This window comes from Rattus rattus, chromosome 9, assembly GCF_011064425.1.
Source record: "Rattus rattus isolate New Zealand chromosome 9, Rrattus_CSIRO_v1, whole genome shotgun sequence".
Classification (NCBI taxonomy): Eukaryota; Metazoa; Chordata; class Mammalia; order Rodentia; family Muridae; genus Rattus; species Rattus rattus.
In genome coordinates this window covers 91,890,270-91,905,584 of record NC_046162.1, presented here as the reverse complement: position 1 = coordinate 91,905,584, position 15,315 = coordinate 91,890,270, and the positions used below count along the sequence as shown (strand labels likewise).

General features: G+C 46.7%; 2 protein-coding genes across 3 annotated transcripts; one reads left to right on the top strand and one right to left on the bottom strand.

Annotated features, from left to right (window-relative positions):
- The first annotated feature begins 60 nt into the window (after window positions 1–60).
- Window positions 61–5,373, top strand: Ift20 (intraflagellar transport 20). 2 transcript variants are annotated; one of them, XM_032912568.1, is made up of 6 exons: window positions 64–267; window positions 2,129–2,360; window positions 2,487–2,615; window positions 3,881–3,966; window positions 4,529–4,632; window positions 5,000–5,373. In XM_032912568.1, exons 2-6 carry the CDS (start codon window positions 2,288–2,290, stop codon window positions 5,079–5,081), a joined length of 474 nt encoding a protein of 157 aa, XP_032768459.1. In that variant the 5' UTR covers window positions 64–267; window positions 2,129–2,287; the 3' UTR covers window positions 5,082–5,373. The 2 variants fall into 2 exon arrangements, with proteins under 2 accessions (XP_032768460.1, XP_032768459.1); XM_032912569.1 differs by lacking the exon at window positions 2,129–2,360 and having other exon boundaries at window positions 61–267.
- Window positions 5,374–5,469: 96 nt separating this feature from the next.
- Tmem97 (transmembrane protein 97) lies at window positions 5,470–14,691 on the bottom strand. Its single transcript, XM_032912567.1, has 3 exons — window positions 14,431–14,691; window positions 7,581–7,725; window positions 5,470–6,437 (listed from the first exon to the last, which is right to left on the bottom strand). Exons 1-3 carry the CDS (start codon window positions 14,554–14,556, stop codon window positions 6,178–6,180), a joined length of 531 nt encoding a protein of 176 aa, XP_032768458.1. The 5' UTR covers window positions 14,557–14,691; the 3' UTR covers window positions 5,470–6,177.
- Between the last annotated feature and the right edge of the window lie 624 nt (window positions 14,692–15,315).

The window sequence follows — 15,315 nt, the reverse complement described above, 5'->3', positions numbered from 1 at the left end:
CGGTGTCATAGTCTCCCCCCCCCACACACACACACATCCCGCCCCCGGCGCAAAGGCTTCTGGACCTAGTGGGGAGTTATCTCTCTCGTGTTGCCTCTATTTCCCAGCAAACACCTCGGGGAGGGCGGATAGTAGTGCTTCTGGTCTTGGGAGTGACGTGTGGTTTATAGGTCCAGTATCCGTGGCAGCAGCCGATTGCAGTTACTGAAGAGAAGCTTCTACCGACAGTCGTCTGGGCCGCAGCGCGCTGTCGAGACGGCTCGGCAGGTAAGTCGTGAGGGGACTTGGAGGACTTGGGGCGAGAGGAGGCCGATGTGACGCGGCGCTGCATATTCGCAGGCCCGGGTTTAAAGCGGCGGTTTCCACACCTCGGAATTTTTAGGGAGCGGGTTTACACTCAGCTCAGCCCAAGAGCGTTGCTCCCTCGAAATCACCGGGAAACCGAGGTTCAGATATTCCACGCCATTTGTCCAGTCCTTTCTTACTATGTCTGCGCCTTCTCCACACCTCACAGCTCCAACTATCGCAATGCCAGCGTACCTGGGAGAGCCAGGGGGCGTAGAGCCAAGCACAGCCCTCATGTTTAGGAAACTCAATCCCAGGACCCTGGAACTTATTTGTCGTGGGGGTTAGGGGTGGGGTGGGGATCTGATAGTCCGCTGTGTACTATTTCCCTGCAACGCTTTCTTACCCATCTCCTTAAACTGTCCTTTCCAGCCATACACTCGGTCCAATCCAGATTCGTGGCAGTCGTGTTTGGCTCTTTTCACTTTTCTCCCAAGTGCTGCTTTAAGCATTAATACATTCTGTCAATTCAGACAACATCTGATCTCTGAACTCCCGTTCGGCTTCAAGTCTTTTCTTCTGTTACAGCCTACTGTTTCCACACTAATTCATTCATTCTGCAAACATTATCAGAGTGCCACTCACCTGCAGGCAGCCTGCTTAGAGATGCTGGGCTCACAGTGAGAAATCTGGAAGGCACGCCTCTGTGCTGCTCTTTCCTGTTTCCTCCGTTCGGCCAAGAGTGATCTTTCCAATCTGATTGATAAGCACTACTGGAATCCACTGCTAGCTGTTACCATTATAAAAAAAAAATCCAAGTTCATTTCTGGAACTTTTGAAGCATTTAGTCATCCAGCTATAGCCAATTGTCCCATTGCTCCCTCTTGCTGTTTTGATCCCAGGACCCTTTGTGTCAAATTGTTATAGCCTCGGGATGCTCCCATATGCTTTTCCCTGTGCCTGGAATGTGCCTCTCCCTTCTCTTAGAAGATTTTTTTGGACATATTTAGGTCTCAGATTGTTTTTTCTGAAGGCTTTTGTTGACCTCTCTGCACACTTGAGTTACGTTCTCCTGTAGAATCCTGACAGCACTGAGTGCTGTTCATACTTTGATCACAGTTTGTGTTTATTTGCTTACATCTGCCTGGAGATACTGTGTTCACTCTGTCCTTGGAGCTGAGAGTCAACAGATTTTTGTTTTTAATAAATGCATGCTAACTCAGAAGGTGATAGAAATTCAAACTAGTGTTTGCACTCTCATATGAACTATTCCATAGTCCCTGGAAGCTCTTAAATACTCAAACTGTTTTCCCAAATAGAACAACAACAGAAGACTTTTTTTTTTTTTTTTTTTTTTTTTTTTTTTGTGTTGGGGCCCGACCCCGTGCCTTTGTCTTGTGTGGGACGCGCTCCCCCCCTTGCCTAAATCCCCAGCCCCAAGACTTTTTTTTTTTTTTTTTTTTTTTTTTTTTAAGCACAGGATAACCTGGAACTCAATATGCAGCCCAGGTTGGTCCTAAATGTGTGTCAGTCTTCCTCTGCCACAGTGAGTCGCTAGGATTAAAGTTGTGCATGACCATAGCTAGCTTTTAACTCTTAATTTTTAAGTTCATCCAGATTTTTTTTTTGTTTGGTTTTGCTTTTTTCTGTCATTTTAGGCCATTCATTTGAAAAGCCCTTTTGGGAACTTGAACAGGGATTTATGATTACACTTGGGGCTTGCAGCTTAGGCCAGTTGCATCCAAGTGAACTGCTGTTGTCTTTTCTCCTTGTTTAGTGATATTTCTGTAACATCACTTAATGCAATATAGTCCTTCAGGTTTACATGTCTGTTTTCCTCCAGCTAAACTGTGCTGCTCCAGGGCAGGCACCACGCTGCATTCATCTTTACACCCCAGCATCTAGCAGTGTCGGCACGTAGTAGGCACTCAAGAAATGTATGCTGAATGAACAATGCCTGTGACAAGCAACTGGACTTTATTCTTTCCTGACCCTTGCTCCTATGACATACCTCCTGATTGACACTATCACCCCTTCAAAGCAGAACTTCTCTAGGGAGCCTGGAAGGGAAACAGGTGAGGTCGAGAGGTGGAGGCAGAGGGGTTGGGGAGTATGAGGAGGACTGGCACTGGCTGGGGTGGAGCTTGGATTATCTTGGATGTCTGGGGGTGACATTCAGGTTGGGACTTGTTCCTCTGCAGCTATGGCCAAGGACATCTTGGGTGAGGCAGGGCTGCACTTCGACGAGCTGAACAAGCTTCGGGTGTTGGACCCAGAGGTTACCCAGCAGACCACAGAGCTCAAGGAAGAGTGCAAGGACTTTGTGGACAGTGAGTATCATTTGGAGCCACGGTGTCATTCTGCTTTGAGCAGTTTCATTATCTGACCTTGACTATTGCTCTTGGGTCTGCCAGAACGAAGTTGATTGCTCCCTGAATTGAGCCTGGTCTCTGGATTCCCAAGTGTACCCAACCTTCTTTGCTTGCCCTCTTAGACTGCCATGGAGTCCCACATTTGATGCCAAGCAACTGTTTTAGACAGGGGTTGGGGGTATGTGTTTTTAGATGTGCTGTGATTTTTTTTTCTTTCTTTTAGCAACCTTAAAATTCATGTTCAAGGGGCTGGAGAGATGGCTCAGTGGTTAAGCACTAACTGCTCTTCCAGAGGTCCTGAGTTCAATTCCCAGCAACCACATGGTGGCTCATAACCATCTGTAATGGGATCTGATGCCCTTTTCTGGTGTGTGTGAAGACAGAGACCATGTACTCACATATATAAAATAAATATATCTTTTAAAAAATTCATGTTAATGAATTATGACTTGGAGGTGGGAGGTGAAATTATATATACTGTGATGTTATTTTTATGTGAGTTAGAGATGGGGACTGAAGTCCTATAGGAGCAGCTCAGCACAGTGCTGATCTCTGGGTTACTGATCTCCAATAAGCCACCTTTCCTAGCTGCTAAGCCAGCCCAGTACCAGTGGGAATAGCCAGATTTAGCCACAGTAAGGGAATTTCTTTCCTTTTTTCAAGACAAGGCCTCACTATGTATGTTGTAGGTTGGGCTCAAACTCATGATTCTCCTAACTTAGCCTTCCTAATGCTGGGGTTCCAGGCCAGTGTCATATACTCAGCTGAAGTAAGAGGTTTCTGGGCCATGTTTTCACCACAGGTTGCTTAATGTCTGTTCCCAGTTTAGTGGTTGCTGCATACTGTGGCCTTCTCTGGACTTATTTTCATAAAATAAAACGGGTCCAGCATGCCAAGAGCATTGGGAAAGCAAGTGGGAAATGGGGCAACTAAATGACATGGTTACAGGCAGGAACTCTCACACCACCTTTTACTGAAACTCGGTGTTGAGTCTAGATTCTGCACTTGTGTTCCGAGAGTCCTTTCTGAGAAAGGGAGGGTTGGGTCCACACTGCAGCCTATGTTCGAAGTCTAGCCCTGGCACCCGTCCTGCCATAGACTGGGTGGTGGGAGACTTAGGCTAGTGGGTGTCGGACGGCTGGGACACGATTTAGAAGGGCAGTTAGCTCCACCTCCCTACTTCCAAGGGTGCTAACAAGAGTGGTTTGTTCTTTTCCTCAAAGAAATTGGCCAGTTTCAGAAAATCGTTGGTGGTCTGATTGAGCTTGTTGATCAGCTTGCCAAAGAAGCAGAGAACGAGAAGATGAAGGTGAGATCAGCAGTTGGCCCTGACCAGAAGCCCTGCGTATTGTAGGGTCGGTGGGCTCATCTATGTAAAACAGGCATTTAATAAGAGATGCTGGCCAGGTCAGTGTGGTGAGCTTATATGCCAGTATTTTTTAAAGACTTTCAGTGTGAATGTTTGTGTGTGCACATACGTGTGTGCATCAGCATCTAGAGGCCAGGTGTTCGATCCTCTGAAACTAGAATTAGAAATTGTGAGCTGCCATGTGAGTGTTGGGAATTGAACCGAGGTCCTCTGGAAATACAGAAGTGCTTTTAATGAGTGAGCCCTCTCTCCAGCCCACCAGTACATGCTTGTCATTGCTCCCTTTGATCGTCATGGTACCACTCCTTTTAAAAATGAAGACGCGGAAGATTGCCTGGGAGAGATGCCTTGGTAAAAGGCCCAAGACTAAATGATGCCTCCCAGTAGGCCACTGCAAACACTTACAGACCTGACTACTTGTGCCATTTAGTACCAGGTATGTTGGGATCAGTAGGTTAATAGGTGAGTTTAAAACCATGCCTTCTTCGGTAATGTTTCTTAGGCCATTGGTGCTCGAAACTTGCTGAAATCCATAGCGAAGCAGAGAGAAGCCCAGCAACAGCAACTACAGGCACTGATAGCAGAAAAGAAGATGCAGCTAGAAAGGTAAGCGGCCATGATCACCTCAGACTCTCTTTCCTTCTCTGCCACCTTGGCTTTCCTCACCATCTTTCTGTGTAGAGCATTTCACTGGGTGTTAAGACTTTAAAATTTGATAGTGTGGGGACTTGGTTAATTCCAAATGGCCTCCCGTAGTGTGAGCACTGGTTCTTAGAACTAGGCCTGAGGTCACCTCCCATGCCTTCCCCTAGGGCTAGAGGTTTTGCAGGTGGTCTTAAATAGGGCTTTGCTTGACTCTTGCCCTGCCTTCATTCTCAACTCATGGTTTCTTGCAGCTGTTTAAAGCTCTATACTCTCAAAAAAAATTGTGTTTTTCATTCTTTTCAGGGCTTCTAACAATTTTGTTTTTCAGGTATCGGGTTGAATATGAAGCTTTGTGTAAAGTAGAAGCAGAACAAAATGAATTTATTGACCAATTTATTTTTCAGAAATGAACTGAAAATTTCAGTTTTATACCAGGAAGGCAAAAAAAAAAAAAGAAAGAAAGAAAAAAAGCACCTCAACCAAAAAACAAAGACCAAACCTCTACCATTCCAGTGATTTGATGTATGTCACGGCAGTGCTCCAGGGGCAGCTGGTAAACTGTGCAGCCACTGCTAGTGGCCAAGCAGCACAGGGCCTTACTCTTCTCAGCACAAACTAAGTGTCTGTAAATGCTGATCCACTTTTTTGGGAGAGGTGGTTAAATTCACAAGGAAAAGCAATAAATACCAAATAAATACTTTCTTCTGTGGTGCTGTGTGCATGTATTTCCAGCCCCTCTGAGCTGTTCTACAACTTCCCCCACCCCACTCCACCCCCAATCCACACAACAAACCAGGCAGTGATCAGCAGCTACCTTTATTTGGACTGGACACACAAGTCAGACAGTAATAACCACAGCAATATGGCTTGTGAGCAAAACCAGCACTGCCTCGCACCCGCTGCTCTTTGTTTCTGTAAGGAGAGCCAGTGGAACAAATAGCGACACTCACTGGACAGTCAGTTACCCTCACTCTGGAAGGAACGTGAAGGACAAATGGATGTACTGTGGAGCCCAGTGGTGCGAGATGCCAGAGTAGGGACAGACGTGTGGAAGAGCGGTTCATGGAGTTAGCGCCAGAATAACTCAGAGACCAGGTGATCTGTTCAAGATAGAAATGGAGGTGCCTTTCTTCCACTGTGACCCATTTCTGGCTTGGACTCGTGTGGGCCGGAGACCATGTTAAAGGTGCTAAAGAGACAAGACACTGCTCCCATTTGTTGGCTATCAAGGTCCAGTTGAGGACTTAGGTGTGTGCACTCTAGGTCAGGAGCTATCCGGCTTCTCAGCTGTCGGTTCTTAGCAGTGCTGTGGTAGAGCTTTGGCACCATTTTGCTGTCACTTGGTGGCCTATTTAGCCCTTGGAAGGTGAAGGCTTGGCATGGCCCTTGCCACTATCTTGTTCGTATGCACTGCTGTTGGTGTTTCAAATGCTGCAGCAACTTGTGTTGTCCAAAAGGCAACTGTGCTGTGGGATCTTCCTTTCCTACCAGGCTAGTGGCTGTCCCTTATTTTTTCTTTCTTTTCTCCTCAAACTTGTAGTAAGGGTTCCGAAGCATGAACAGGAGGAGTATAAGGGGGATTATTAAATAGGGGGCATAGACACCTACGAGGGTCAGTCGTTCACGGAAATTCTCAGGTCTTTGTCCCTTGAAAGCAACGGCTTTAGAGAAATCCTCAAAGAGAATCGTATAGAGGATTGGAATTAAAGTTGTTATGGTGTGAACCGCATAGATGATTGCAGGGATTCGGATCCATCGGCAGCTTCCTGAAGCAGAGGAAGAGAACAGGGTAATTAGGCTGAGAGGTGTGGCGACCTCATGGGTGTCTGGGACATGCTCTGCCTCATCATCCCTGCTTGTCTGCTCCTCTCACTTCAATGGTTCTGCCTCCTTTGTGGAAACTCAGACTATGCACATGAAAACCAGGTGCTGCACTATTCAACAGGTAAGCTTACATGACGGCTAGGACCCACCCAGTTCAGAGAGGGTAAGGGTTGGCATCAAGCTCAGTAAACAGAGGCAGCAACCATCAGCCAGTCTGGTCACAGTCTGCCCGCTACCCATAAAGTGATTCACAGGTAGGATCCCAGGGAGATAAAAGCTTGTCCATTCTATAAGCTTAGTTTCCAAGGGCAGGCACAGCTACTTCATAAAGTCACTAATCATATGATGACAAGTAGGCATACATTTTATTGTTTGCATTTTCCCTGCATGTATTTAGTGTCCAGTGTCCTGAGGCCAGAAGAGGGTATTGGATCTCCTGGAACTGGAGTTATGGAGTGGTTACAAGCTGCCACATGGGTGCTGGAAACCAAATTGAGGTCCTTTAGAAGAGCAGTTAGTAGGGCTGGGAAGGTGGCTCAGCCATTAAAGGCTAGACTCCCAACCAAACATGTAAGAGCAGCCAGTGTTCTTTCTTGCTTTTTTTTTTTTTTCCTCTCAGAGCTGAGGACCAAACCCAGGGCCTTGCGCTTGCTAGGCAAGTGCTCTACCACGGAGCTAAATCCTCAACCCCGCAGCCAGTGTTCTTAACTGCTGAGCGGTCTCTCCAACCCCAGGAATAACTTATAAATGAGCATAACTTATAAATGAGCAGTTAAGTTCTTCAAGGATTAGCTTGATACTTCCCACTCATAAGGCAATATGCTAATCTAGGTGGAAAGTCAGGCGAAGGATAAAAGAAAACATGTTTGTGAGTAGTGGATAATAAGAGAACAAGATTGTCCTTAGCCTCAGGTTTCATATGAGGGACTTTCAGATTACTGAGACAGCCCAGCTTAGGACATCAGCTGAGCCTCGTTTAATGGTCTCTGGTGACACATGTGCTAGTGGATACCAGATCCTTCTAGCTACAGGGGTTCATTCCAAGAGATTTCTGGGCAAAACTAGATTTCCCGCACTGTACAAACCTTTGAAGAAGGCATATGCTGCAATGGGAAAGAAAGGCAGCTGGAACACAAGCTCACAAAACAGGAAGGACTTGAACCACACAGGGGGCTCCTGCATCAGAGGGTCTTTGAACTCCTTAGAGTACCACCGCAGCAGGTTGCTGAACTGGAAAAAGATAGGGTTACAGTGAGTATGGCCTCGTGGCCCGCACAGGTTCAGTGGCTCCAGTGCACCAATGTCCTTGACTAAGAGTCCCTTGTGCAGCCCTGGTGGCAGCAGTCACTTAACTCTGCTGGCTCTTACATCTACAGCACTGACTCTCAACCTTCCTGATGCTGTGACCTTTAATACAGTTCCTCGTTTTTGTTTTTGTTTTTCTTTTCTTTTTTTTCCGGAGCTGGGGACCGAACCCAGGGCCTTGGGCTTGCTAGGCAAGCGCTCTACCACTGAGCTAAATCCCCAACCCCCAGTTCCTCGTTTTGAGTTGGCCTCCAACCATACAAGTATTTTTGTTGCTACTTCATAGTGGTGATTTTGCTACTGTTATGAATCATAATGTAACTATCTGTTTTCCAATGTTCTTAGGCAACCCCTGTGAGCAAGTCATTAGACTTCTAAAAGGTTACCTCCACAGGTTGAAAACCATTGGCCTAGGTGGTCACTAATAAAAACTTAACTTGGGCTGGAGAGATGGCTCAGTGGTTAAGAGCACTGACTGCTCTTCCAGAGGTCCTGAGTTCAAATCCCAGCAACCACATGGTGGGTCACAACCATCTGTAATGAGATCTGATGCCCTCTTCTGGTGTGTCTGAAGACAGCTACAGTGTACTCACATAATATTAATAAATCTCTTTAAAAAACCAAAAAAAAAAAACAAAAAAAAAAAAAAACCTTAACTAACCATAATTCAAATGTCACCTGCTCTGCACAGTAAGTTTTTCTTGGCTTTTCCAATCCTGTTTTAGTGCAACTGTACTTGTTCTTAACTCTGTGATAGCACAAACCTGGGCATGTTACTCTAGAGCTACAGAGTCAGCTCCTTACTCAGGATGCTGTTCCTCTGTTGTAGAAAAATTAAAAAGGATCATTAGCTATCAGTTCCCTCGAGCCAGACCTGCTCGCTCTGGCTGCTCCTCTGCCATGGGGTCCCCAAGCTGCCCACTCCTGGCTGTCTCCCTTTTAGCCATCCTCTCTGCGAGGTCCCCTAGGCGGTAGTTACTACAACTGACACACACACACACACACACATCTTGTTCTGCACACCCTGTGTATTCTCACTCAGCACAAACAGAACCAGATCCCCATGCTCCAACTGCCTCTCAGCCATCTCTTTCATGCACTGTCCTCTTTAGCCCAGTAGAATCAAAGTTCCAGAAACTTGTAATTTAGCAATTAGATTTACATGTTAAATTCTCAATCCACAATTTATCTATACAATAAATTCACTCCAGTTGATAAAGATATAAACCACCCACCTAGACAAGGTAAACTTAGACTCCATCTCGATCTCCTCCCTCCTCTCTACCATCTTACAAAAACTTTGTCCCCATCCCACTCTCTACTGTCCAATCATGTGTTGCCTTGACATCAACCTACATTCTTCGATCAGTTTTTGGTAAGGAAGTGAAAAACCCATCCTGATATTTTAAATGCATATCCAAGTCCAAAAGCTAGATACTTCAAATGCAGAAACCAGTTGAATTTTCTTGGGGGGAGGGGAGAAGGAAGTAAATCTAACCTCTCTGGAGACATTATTATTATGGGCATTTTAATCCTAATATTACAAATACATTTATTCTCATTTATCTTTTAAAAGACCAGCTGGGCATTGGTGGAAGAACAAGTGTACAGCATCTAGGTTCGCAGGGCTGGAGTCAGCAGTCTGGTTCCTCACCATCAACCTAGCAAATCAAAGGCTGCAGATGCACGATGACGTACTTACAGGTGAGACTGCAGCTGCCCACCCTGTGCTTTAGAGGAGCCAGAAGCTAGGGGCTGGGTGCTGTCATTCATCCTGAATCCAGGCCATCCTCAGCTACATTCTTGGTAGAGGCTAACCTGGGCTAGTGACATCTTGTCTCAAAAACAAATTAACATTACAAAAAATAGCCTGGAGGTGGCACTCTTACAGCTTCAAAGCCAACTAAGTGTTGGGATATGGTGGATAAAGGCAGCTTCAGTGTGTTTATCTTATAATGGAAAATCTAGAGATATTTTTGTGTTAATTTTTAATCAAAAGATAAAGGCTGTTAGTGTTGTGGCACATAGCAATCCCAGCACTTGGAAGATGAAGCAGGAGGATGGGGGTGGGGGAGTTCAAGGCAAGCCTAGCTGGAGGTTAGGAGACTTATCTCAAAAACAAACCAACCAACAAACCAACACCAAGTAACAGCAAAGACAGGCTGGCTACTGTGAAACACAGAAAAGCTCTTGTTACCAGGAGAGCTTTTAAGCATCCAGATGCTGCTGGGGTCATAGGCATCAGCACATATAACTTCCATTCTTGGCAATGTCCCTGCCTCCTGAGCACTCTTCAGGGCAGTAAAGGTTAAATCAGCCCTCTGGAGACTCCACTTCCTCATCTGTAAATTTAGCAGGTTAGACTGTATTTTTTTTTTCCTTTGCATTTTGTTTTTTGAGAACAGGTCTCTCTAGCTTAGACTGGCGTTGAACTCCTAATCCTCCACTTCCTGGGTGCTGGGAATAGAGCTGTGCATCAGCACACAGGGCTTCACTTCACAGCTACTCGCTTGGAAGATCTACTTCAGAGGGGAGTATGTGAATAAACCATACCTATAAACCATGTCTGCGGTTTGCCTGCTCCGCAGGTCTGCTGAGAGGTTGTAGGATAAGATCTGCAAAGCTGGCTGCCCCACTCCCAATATGTTGGCCCCCATAGGGGTCTACCACCTACCTGCTGCCAGAACAGCCTGGACAGAGTGCGTGGAAGACAAAGACAAGGTCCCCAGCAGGGTGCTGGGGGCTTCAGGAGTGGAGGCCCAGGGCCTGGCTCTGAGCCAGACCCTTAACAGCACCACAGCACCAGCAGCGAACTGCTGGCTTGTCAGTGAGGATGCTCCAGTTTAACCAATGTAAGCGACCGCTCTTCACTTAAGCCCCAACCCCAAGGTGAAAAGAAGAAACTTTCCATTTCCACTACACCCTACCTGAGACACAACATCTTTTTGAACTCATGGCTACTGAATCCTGCAGACCTACAGGCTCACACATTTTTCTTATTTTAACAGAATGGGTTCTCTCAGCTGCGAAAGATACTACAAAATCTTTCCTATTTAAACCCAAACTCAAGTCTTTTAGCTGTATCAGAATGGCTTTTATTTAGCTCATGTGATTTGATTGAAACAACAGCAAAAAAAAAAATTTAGCTTGCAAATTTCAGTCCAACTGCCGAGGCCATCTACATTTTTAGGAAAAAACCTCTAGATAATACGTTTTAGTGATTTACTGTTCTTGGGAAGGGGCAGTTGTAAATTTCTGCTTTGCTATTTTATAGAGACGGTCTTGCAGTTCCACAGAACTCTTTTAAGTTCAGGTAGCATTCAGGACCCTGAGGCTGACTCAAGTCACAGACTATTATTTTCTTCATGGAGAAGCAACAAAATCATCACTCCTCCATCCAAAAGCAACAAGAGGGGAACGGGATGGCCTTCCAAGGCAGGGTGCTGCAGGCTTATGCTTTTAATAATCAACAACAGAAATGCACAGTTTTGGGCCAGTACATAAGGCAGGGCCAGCAAGATGGTTCTCTGGGTAAAGTTTTAGGTACACAAACCTGGTAACCGGAATTCAATGCCCAGAACTCCTATAAAGGTAGAAGAAGAGAAGAACTGACCCACAAATTGTCCTGTGAGCTCCATATATGCATTGCAGCATGTACTCCCACACACGGTAATAAATTGCAAAAGGCAAAAGGGGACAGAGGTAAAGGGTTAGACATGAAACCTAGCACCATGTGCATGACTACATCCCTATGCTGGAAGTTGTTGTAGGATATTTGATCACACTGTGATCCCCGAGGTTGTTATTTATGATGAAAACGGTCTCTAGCCGTTGTGTAGCTCAGCTCTTAGCACACAATTTTACTCCCTCTGGCTGGAGTACAGACACACCCTCAGAACTCACCTCTCATCCCAAACAACGAAGGCAAACTTAGTTTGTAAAATGAAGCACCTATGTTTGAAAGTGATACCTAATTGAGTGGCAAAGTGATGAATCAGAGAAAGATTTGACAGAATAGGATCTGCCCAACTCACTAGGAAAGGGAAGGGAAGCCACTTGAGACAGAGCAGAGAGAAAAGGGAGGAAGGAGAGAGGCGGGTTTACTGGGAGAGTTTTCCAGAGACTGGTTGCAGAGAGAACAAGCTACTGTAGTCAGAGGATGAGAAGGAGCCAGGTCAGAACAGATTGCCAGTGTCAGTTTAAGGCCAAACAGATAATCTCAGGAGAGGCCCAGACCGAGAAGTCTGGTTGAGAGGAGTTTGAGCCAGAACGGCTGAGTGAACCGGCCAGCGAGAGTTCAGAAAGAGCTAGAAAGGGTGAGCTTATTCAGCAGGAAGTCTCAGAGGCTGAGCCTAGGTTAGATTGTCCAGAGGCTAGACGCTTCCAGGACTGGGCCTAGGTTAACAGACTGAGGCAGTAAACATTATTCTGAGATGACAATTACAACATGAGAATAAAAGTTATTAACAGGAAGCTCAAAGTTCATCAGGTCAAATATGAGATTGGGCATGGTGCAATAAGCTTTAAGTATTTGGGAGGTAGAGGCAGGAGAATTCTGTGAGTTTGAGACCAGCCTGGTCTAGATACTGAGTTACATGACAGCCAGAGCTACACAGTGAGACATCTTGAAAAACAAACAAAAATAAAATGCTTAAATGGTGGTCTGAATGATGCTGGTCACATTTAGTATTTCAGGAGTGGTGAGCAAGGACAGATACAGGCAGCCTGAAGATAAACCAGGAATTGCCAGGGAAGCAGAGGCAGGCTTTTCAAAGGAGTGAGGCCCTAGTGTAAAAAAAACAAAAACCTGTCTATCACTCAAACCAGGTGATGCCTATAAATCCAGTACAGCTCAATTCAATATGCAAAGCCCTGGGTTTTATCACCACTGCTACCAAACCCCAAAGAAGTGGTGACTCCCCTTCTTCACGGCCAGCTATAGCTAGGGCAAGTTTTGATTGCCTCTTTAGTTTTCCGGTCCTTCTGTGGCAGCAGACGGACAGCATTCAAAGGTATCATGTCCTAACCCATGACCAACAGGACCAGAGATGTATAGAAGGATATTCAAAGGGGAGGTTTCCTGGGTTACATGGTGGGTCCTAATGAATTACAAGTGACCTTATGAAAGGCACAGAGAGATGTGAATACAGATGAAGTCACAATATAACGGATGACCTGCAGAGACTGCAATGAAAGGGCCACAACCTAAGAAAGGTCCAGACCTGTAGCTCAGTGGGCAGACTGTGTGCATATCAAGCGTGAGGTTTTGAGTGTGATCCGCAGCTCTGCAAACCCACTGGTGGCCACCACGAAACTGGAAGAGGCAAGGAGCAGAGTCTGCCTTTGAGTTCAAGACCTACCATTCTAAATTTCTAACCTCCAAGCAGCCTAAGAGTAAGGTTGGGGTAAAGTAAGCCACTGCATTTGTGACAATGTTTTAGAGAAGTGAAACAAATCTACAACATGATAGGCAGACACACTGACTTGATGCTGGGATTTGATCCAGGGCTTCGTGCATGCTGGCAAATGTTTTTTACCAAGGAGCCTTCGACTTTACAATCTAAAGCTGTGGGTACATACAGGTGGTATGTCAGTTACTGGTCTGGCCAGAGGTCCTCTTGCAGTGTACTCAAATGAACAATTATTATTTTAGGGGGGTAAAAGTAGGAGCCATAGGGCCCTCAACACGCCCAGATAGGCAGCCAGTTAGTTCTTGGGAAAGCAGCTCCACAGACCAGTGCTCTTGCCACACACTACCTACGGGTTCTCTGGTGGATCAAAGGTCTTCACAAGTGTGTGGTTCCACAAACAAACCAAAAAGAAACCTTAAGGGAATGGGGGTGACATTGCTGATCCTAACTCTGGTGACATTTCCAGTGCCATGCCCTCTCAGAGGACACAACGCACACGTCATTTGCAGACACCATTGAGAATTTATGGATTAAGAACTGCCCTGCAGAGAAGAAAAATTTAAAGAGCGTTTTAGAGATAAAAATCAAATCTTTAGGTGGATAAGTCAGTCAGCAGATTGGAGAAGCATGCAGAATTCTATGGAGTTTACAGATCCAGATAAAGTGGTGAGGTCCCTCAAGTTTGGGTCAAAGAATGCTCTCCAATGCGCAGGGAATGGTAGCTCATCTTCAAACTCAATTTAAACAACGGACTTGAAAAAGCGGCATTTCCTCAACTGCTGCTCAAGCTAGATCCAGACCTAGAAGTGTACGGTTGCTATGAAGCACGAACCAAGGGCTAACCCTTCAGTCACTTTATTCTACGTGGGGTCCCCCCCGCCCTTGGGATTACACTGGACTTTTAGAGCCCATCCAAACACAACAGATCCAACAAGTGACAGACACTGGTTCACCCAGGCAACTTCCCTCAGCCACGTGCTGTAGGTAGAACCATGGGAGCAAAGTATACCCAGGTAAAGGATTTGCAAAGGTTTGGCGAGTACATGGGGCTCGAAGCCAGGACCTCCTAGATATGCGCCCTACCATTGGGTTGCACCCTCAGTTCTGCTCTGAAAAGAACAAAGCGGTGATCAACGGCTTGGGACCGCCGGCTGGAGTCGAAGTCAGGCACGGAGCCAACAAAAATCGGGATGGCCACGTGGGGACCCCTGAGCCTCACCTCCTGCGGGTAGAGTTCGGGCGGCAGCAACGCCTGCAGGTCGATGAACATCGTGATGGGGATGTGCGAGACGAAGTAGAGGCCCAGCAGCCACTCGACGCAGCGCCTGGCTGTCACGGTCCCCATTTTACCTCCCGTCAGTTGAGACACGACCAACAACGCCTGCGTTAGGAGACTGCGACGTGGTTAGAAGCCCCGCGCCCGCGCTGTGGGCCGCGCCGTCCGGCCCCCGGCTTACGTTGGCAGTGTCTATTGGTCGAGGTGGAGGAAACAGACGCGGCTCGCGGGTGGGCGTAGGACAGCGGGGCACCCGGGCTCTAGTTTGAGTGACGGCCTACCTGCGGTTTCCATTGGCTGCTGGGTGGACCGCGCGACGGGGCGGGGCTCTGTGCGGTCCACGTCCACGGATGGGCGTGCGAAGCGTGGGGCTGTGTGCGGTGGTGTTCCCTGTGTCCTGTGTCTTTCATTCGCTGGTTCTGTTCCGTATTGGGACCCGCGACCAGTGAAGCCAGAGCGCAGAGTGGCGGTTTTGGAGCGCTGGGAGCCGGGCTTTCTCGCTGGCTCCAAAATCACTTTCTAGCCCAGGAATAATAATTTTATCTGATGGGTCCTGATATCTGGGGCAAGATGGGGGCTACTATTTGTTGAGATTAGGAGACACGGGAAGTAATTCAGTTCTTGTAGACACTGAGCATAGTTAGGGCTTGGGTGCTGCTAAATAGAGAGCATTTGCTTTGCCCTCAAGAAGCCCCTCGTTTAATCTCCTGCACCATTTGAACCAGAGTCCCAAAGGGCCGGGTGTGGGCAGAATCTGTAAGGTCTAGGCCAGTCTGGTCTACATAGAATTACAGGCAAGCATAGGGATACATAGAGCCTGTCTCAGAC

Excerpts from the sequence above, each read along its gene's own strand:
- Ift20 (XM_032912568.1), top strand. The coding sequence starts at position 2,288 with ATGACATACCTCCTGATTGACACTATCACCCCTTCAAAGCAGAACTTC. Across the intron at positions 2,361-2,486 it reads GGAGCCTGGAAGGGAAACAG|CTATGGCCAAGGACATCTTG; the intron begins GTGAGGTCGAGA and ends GTTCCTCTGCAG. Across the intron at positions 2,616-3,880 it reads GTGCAAGGACTTTGTGGACA|AAATTGGCCAGTTTCAGAAA; the intron begins GTGAGTATCATT and ends TTTTCCTCAAAG.
- Tmem97 (XM_032912567.1), bottom strand. The coding sequence starts at position 14,556 with ATGGGGACCGTGACAGCCAGGCGCTGCGTCGAGTGGCTGCTGGGCCTC. Across the intron at positions 7,726-14,430 it reads CCGAACTCTACCCGCAGGAG|TTCAGCAACCTGCTGCGGTG; the intron begins GTGAGGCTCAGG and ends ATCTTTTTCCAG. Across the intron at positions 6,438-7,580 it reads AGCATATGCCTTCTTCAAAG|GAAGCTGCCGATGGATCCGA; the intron begins GTTTGTACAGTG and ends CCTCTGCTTCAG.